A 6,377-nucleotide genomic window follows, 5' to 3' on the forward strand; every position below is an offset into this window, starting at 1 on the left:
TTTTTATAGTCAATAAACAAATTCAAAATTCGTACCACTTGTCGTTTCATTTATCAGCAGGACTGAGACTGCCTATAACTTGAAAAAAAAAAAGAATTTAAAAATCATCATCACTGTTATTCTCTTGCACTTTGCTGCTAGTTTTGCGTCCAGAAGGAGCTCTTCTATCCACAGAAAGCTCCAGTGCTAGAGACTCCTCATCGGAATGCATCAATTCTGGTTCATCCTTATCTATGAATAAATCATCTGATTCTGAGTCTGTGCTAAGATCTAAAGACGACTGACTTCCAGACAAAGGAGGTTGCATGCCTCCGTAGGCCTTAGCGCCTTTCTCAGGCCTGTGCCGACCTAAAAGAAGAAGAAATCACTTCAAAATAAACAAAAAAAAAACATTTTTTTATTATTTTTTTAATTTTCCTTCATTCTTACCTCCAGTACTAGCCCTTGGCCTTTCTTGCCTGTTAACAGCACCACTCCTCTCCAAGCCGTCGTCCTTCTCTAAAAATAGATCGTTTTCGTCCACCTTCTCCAGAGGAATGGTCTCGATACGTGGCGATGTCAACTGCAACTGTTTCTCAATCTGATTTCTTTCCGAATCGCTGAACTGCTTCTCCAGTTGATTCAAACACCTCAGCCTCACTGAATACTGGACGAAGAGCTGTTCCAGCTCTTCCTCCAATGCGGTGAACTCCTCCAAAAATGCTGGCCTAGACGCAAAACGAGATTCACAAACCTATCATCACAATCAGTTTCATGCGCTCACCTTACTTTCTTCAAGGTCTGAAGCCGCTTCTCGTACCTGTCGATCTCTACCTTCCTCCTCTCGATCTTCGAATCCAAGCTGGCCTCGGTCGCCGCCACGTTCTCTATCAACTGTTTGGTCTCGGTCAACTCTTCGGATATGGCTTCCATGGCTTTCTTGATTCCGGTCTCGACGTCCGACAGTTCGAACTGACGGGCGACGCTTCTTTGTCGAGCGGTCTGGAAGTGTTTAGTACCAGTCAGAGTGCTGCAATTCTATTGGTTGTTACTCACCCTTAGATCCACCTCTTTCCCGAGTAGATCGAACAAGCTGGCGCCGGTGGATGTGATCTCGCTGGCCAATAGACGGGACAATTTCAACTCGCTCACCTGAGGCAATTGAATCATGATTAAAATAGACCATAGTTTTTACCACTTCTTAACATCATAAAATATGTGTGTGTATTCTCTGCATGAAAATTATATTGTGCCGTTCATTTCGCATAGTGTACAAAAAGACCAGACGACTGAAGCTGCATGGTTTGACTTGAAACCCGCCTTGGTTCAGTTTCTAACGGGGGGGTGTCAGTGCGTGTCATAAGCGTACATGAAATGGTTGTAGTAAAAACATGTTAGATACAAAGAGACGATGTTAAAAATAAAATTATTAGCAGCTGCGTGGGCAGGATAAAAATCATTTTTTTTTTAAATTACCTACCTACGTGTTTTTAAAGCTCTTTCAAAATCTGTTCATAGAATTAATAAAATCAAGTTTATATGTTGAAAATTAAGAGATCTTGAAGAAAAACGGACAAAATAATTAGTACAGGCCTCCTCTGGAAAATTGATTACCACTAGGGTTTCTGATCGAGAATTCCCGGGAAATCTGGCCTTACTCCAGACGAAAAAAAAGTGTCGAGAAATCGAAAAATTTAAAAATCACGCGTGTTTAAGTTCTTGACTTGAGTTTTTGACTTGATTGTGCTTGTCTATGCCCCCCTCTCGCGCCGCACACCGCTGCACGTTCGTTTAGTTCGTGCGTTCAGTCCGTCTCTCGACAAATAACTGAGCGGTTGAAATGGTTTCTCGACTAGCTCGTGATTTATTTATTTTAAGTTTTTAAGGCTAATGAGCTAGTCTACTTTGATGATTCAGTTTTTTTTATGTACCTAGTTAAAAGACTGTAGAAATTAGCAGATACCTAATATTGAAAATATTTAGTTCCTGTTCCTTTAATTAATTATTTTATTTTTGTTTTGTAAATTGTGATTGTAAGTAGTAATAATAAGTAGGAAGAACGCTTCTGTATCTTGAAATTAAAACTTGTTTTTTTTTTAAATTTCTTCAGTTAGATTCATTATCTACTATTTGTTTAATTAAAAGACTGTGTGATTATTGATTATTAAATATTGGAAGGAAGCTAAGATTCAAAAATATTGAAATAAACATATTAAAAGTGTTTAATAAAAAGACAAATTAAAGGTTTTCAAGGAGATACTCAAAGTTTAGTTTAATTTTGTTAGTAGAAGTAGAAACATTTGTAAGTAATTAATAAAGAGACTGAATAAATAATAAATGTTGATGATGATAAGTATATTAGCGAGTTTTTATTTCGTATTGCAAGACCAAAATTATGACTTTTAAGTTTTAGAAATTTCTCGAAAGTTCGAGAATTCCCGAATATTCCTAGTCGAGAATTCTCGAGTCCCGAGAAAAAAATAAGCTGAGATATCAGAAACCCTAATTACCACATACTTTATAACTTGTGAGGAGCTTCGTTTTGCCGAATTAAATTTGTCCGACAGAAATTCTTGCTACACTGACGTGTCTACCGACTGAAACATGCCAAAATGACAGGGTATTGCAAATCAATTACCACAGACATAGGTAATTTTTCGTAAAATTAATTGTAAATAATTAATTCAGTCAAAATGTATTCTTGTCCGACAATTTTCAAGCCGCGTTTTTTCAGTCCGACTGCTGGAAATCGGAATTTTCACGGGGTATGATAAATCGATTACCACATGGACAAAAATAACACACGATAGAAAATTTTTTTATAAGCAAAAATAATGTCCGACAACAATATATCCGCAAATCGTCAGTCCGACAAAAAAAGATGAAAAAAATTTCGTAAAAAATGTGCGCTTGTATTTATAATTTCTAATACGGTATTAAGCAAAATTTCATATAAATAAAGGGTGTTTCACGGTTACGGTCCATTATAATTATTTCAGAGACTACTTCGATTTGAATTTTTGAAAATTTGGGATACCGGGTTTTCGGGCATGTCCTCAACTAAAATAATGGCGTCCATCAACTTGCTTATTTTAAATGGAACACCCTATATATTATTGCAATTTTGGATTCTACGTGTTATTTTAGGTGGACTTTTATAAAGTTTCCCTATTCCTAAAATTAACCGTTTTCGAGATATTTAATTTTTTTCAAAAAAAAAATGGAGAGAAACAGTGACTAGATTCAAACCATGTGTATTTTATAGTAAGAAAGATAAAGCAACAATATTTATAGGGAGCTAGACCCCTAAGCTTCCCATCGATACCTTCAAAGTAGATTAATTGCATACAGGGTGCTAGAAATTTAATGCCGAGTTTAGTTAACTTCAAACCTTCATAAGCCGGTTTTTTAAATGAAACACCCTGTAGGTTTTTGCATATTCTGATACACAATTTTATTCTCTTTCGAACGGTATCAAGGTTCCCTATACCTATCTTTTCTAGTTTTTAAGTTATCTACTATTTTTTGTGTAATCACCTAAAATCATGTAATTTCTTGCGGGGATAGCTGCGGAATTTTTAGCAAAACTTCAAAACAAACAACTAAACTGTCAATTTGTTGTTAGTCTCTTGCAGTAACAGTTTAATTTAGTGTATAGTGTTTAGTGTTTATAAGAAATGGAAAACAATACATATTGGGATTTTCTTTTAGAAAAATTGGAAAATTTTTGTAAAGAAAAATAACACACGCGAATGAAGACTTGAAAGAGAAAAAAGGATTTTTATATCAAGTATAATATTAATTTATTTAGAAGTAGTGCATTATGCACTAAGATAATATGTAAGTTAATTACTTTAAACTGTCTGAAACAGTTTATAGAGTCATAATCCTTTTTTTACTATGGATCCTCACATGCATATGTTGATGTGATGATTTTATTACAAAAAATATATAAAAATGAACCTCATGAAGGTAACATGAGGCGGAAACTTTTGAAGTATTATAGGAGAAAATAGTTTGAACATGTTGAAATTTGTATTTATTAATCGTCTCAAAAATAACTTCATTTGTTTATAACTTTTAAATTTTTAAGCATAAAATAAGCAATATTATAATTATTTATTTGGAACAAATATAATTTACATAATAATAATTAATAACCATTTCTAAATATGAAATTTATTGATTTTTTAATAATTTGCGGACATTAAATCGTCGAACACTTATATCACTATTTTGTACAGTAAATTTAAAAGTGGAAAAAATGAAAATTAGATATGTGGTAATCGATTTATCATACCCCGTGAATATTCCGATTTCCAGCTGTCGTCGGATTGAAAAAACGCGGCTTGAAATTTGTCGGACAACAATACGTTTTGGCTGAATTAATTATTTACAATTAATTTTACTAAAAATTACCTATGTGGTAATTGATTTACAAATCCCTGTCATTTTGACATGTTTCGGCCGGTAGACACGTCAATGTCTGAATTTCTGTCGGACAAATTTAAATTGGCATTTGCAACAAAATTTCCAGTAACTTCAGCTAAAAAAAAGATGTGGTCTTGACTTTTCAAGACCCCGGGAAATTGCCATGTTTTTGGACTTTTCCGAGTGGAAAAGCGGAGGAATCGAGAAAAATCGCAGAGGAAAGGTGTGGTAGACTCGTCAAAACGAAGCTCCTCACGAATTATAAAGTATGTGGTAATCATGATACAACCATACAGAGATATGATATTGCGCATGCACGGCGCCATCTTGGCTACCTTGCTGACGTCATGTGGTAAGTCAAAAAGTAAACAAACGGATCGTGGCCATATTCTTAGTGTTGTGTGCGTTTTTCCAAGTTTTTTTATTGTTCCTGCCTGTATTTCTAATTTAATTCGTTGTATGAGCTTGTGCTTCATTGAGCAGAAAAAGGAAATTAAAGAAAATTGTTAAATAGAAGTTCAATCACCGCCTATCGTTTAAATATCTGCACAAAAACTGTTGCGCTTGGGTATTGAATTGTTAATTTTTACAAAAGCCTACCCCATGACAACAAATAATAATGTTTAAAATAAGTAATACTGTTTTTATTTAGTTTTGTATTTATATTACTCATTACTAAAATTAAGGGCTACAGTGTTAAAATTTTTGTTTTATACTTTATGTAAGAAATCGAATGCCTTTTTATAAATAAAAATCACTTTAAAAAAAATGTGTACAGTAGAGCGCCGATTATCCGAAATAATTGGTTCAGTGGGTGTTCGGATAATCGATTTTTCGGATAACCAAACATTTCTGGAAAAACGTCTACTTCTTTGTTAGGGTAGTGGGATGGGTGGAATACAAAGAAAACACGTTTATTGGACAGGAAATACATTACACCGTAATAATTTTTAATGACACACTAGAGTATTAAATATGTACAGTATAAAACAAACATATAGCCTAAAGTAGGGATTGCACATACGATTGAGCTTGTCAGAAAGACTAAGCACAACACGTTTACGTTTTGCCGACATTACTAGAAGTCACTCAGCACAACAATCAACAGCACGACAGTTAAAAACAACACTGATGTCAGTCAAGGATTGTATACAAGAGGATTGCTCGATCCCATTTAAGCCTATGTTCGCCAAATAAAATGTCAAACGCTCGAATACGTGACGTCACTACGTTACCTCCGTGCTATGTTTACAATATGTAAAACGTCTCATTTTCCTTACTTTCTGTGTGTTTTTTGTGGATTATTGTTCGTTTAGAGGATTTATCCTCACTGTTATTATTAATTGATGTTATATACGTAGTTTGTTGTTGTAATTTCTTGTTAACTTATTAATATAGTTTGTTATCATTATGTTACTATTTGTGTTTGTGTTAGTTTAGTGTTCAGAGACTTTAGAGCCTGTAATAGAATTTCAATTTTGCTCAAAAGGTAATAAATTTAATATATTTTTTTAGGCATGTATATAAATACTTAAATTTCTTTGTTTTTAGGTTAATCTTTAATAAAAAAAAAGATGCCTGGTCTTCGATGTGCAGTTTATGGCTGCAATAACAGTTTTGTTGGGGTAAAAGCCAAAGGGGAAGATATCAAATTTTTTCCATTTCCAAAATCTAATAATTTAGTTTCACAAACAATTTACAAGGAGTGGATAAATCGTTGTAAGAGGCAGGACAGTTTTAATCCGAATCATAGCCGAATATGTTCTATTCATTTTACCAGTAATGATTTTGAGAGAGACCTGAAGAATGAACTTTTAGGTTAGTACATATAACAAGTATTATAATATTGGGTTTCTTTTAATTTAATGAAAATTACTTAAGTAATGTGTTTTTAGGATTACCTACAAAAAAAATGTTAAAGAAAATGGCTGTTCCCAGGATGCATTTGCCACTTCAGAGTAAAAAAA

The 6,377-nt window shown here is 33.7% G+C and overlaps 1 protein-coding gene and 1 long non-coding RNA gene across 2 annotated transcripts in view; one reads left to right on the top strand and one right to left on the bottom strand.

The window, feature by feature from the left end:
• Positions 1 to 84: 84 nt before the first annotated feature.
• Positions 85 to 6,377, bottom strand: part of LOC108914000 (clusterin-associated protein 1 homolog) — an 8,185-nt gene continuing 1,892 nt past the window's right edge. Inside the window, exons 3-6 of the mRNA XM_018719691.1 lie at positions 1,036 to 1,131; positions 764 to 981; positions 430 to 707; positions 85 to 348 (exon numbers count right to left, since the gene is read on the bottom strand). Of these exons, the coding sequence (XP_018575207.1) occupies positions 98 to 348; positions 430 to 707; positions 764 to 981; positions 1,036 to 1,131 (843 nt within the window). The 3' untranslated portion in view covers positions 85 to 97. The remainder of the gene's footprint in view (positions 349 to 429; positions 708 to 763; positions 982 to 1,035; positions 1,132 to 6,377) is intronic.
• On the top strand, positions 5,681 to 6,377 carry LOC111691818. The gene is made up of 3 exons (XR_002763061.1): positions 5,681 to 5,899; positions 5,962 to 6,228; positions 6,306 to 6,377. It is a non-coding gene; the product is annotated as an uncharacterized LOC111691818 (long non-coding RNA).

The sequence above is a fragment of the Anoplophora glabripennis genome, unplaced genomic scaffold, assembly GCF_000390285.2.
Source record: "Anoplophora glabripennis isolate ALB-LARVAE unplaced genomic scaffold, Agla_2.0 scaffold561, whole genome shotgun sequence".
Lineage (NCBI taxonomy): Eukaryota > Metazoa > Arthropoda > Insecta > Coleoptera > Cerambycidae > Anoplophora > Anoplophora glabripennis.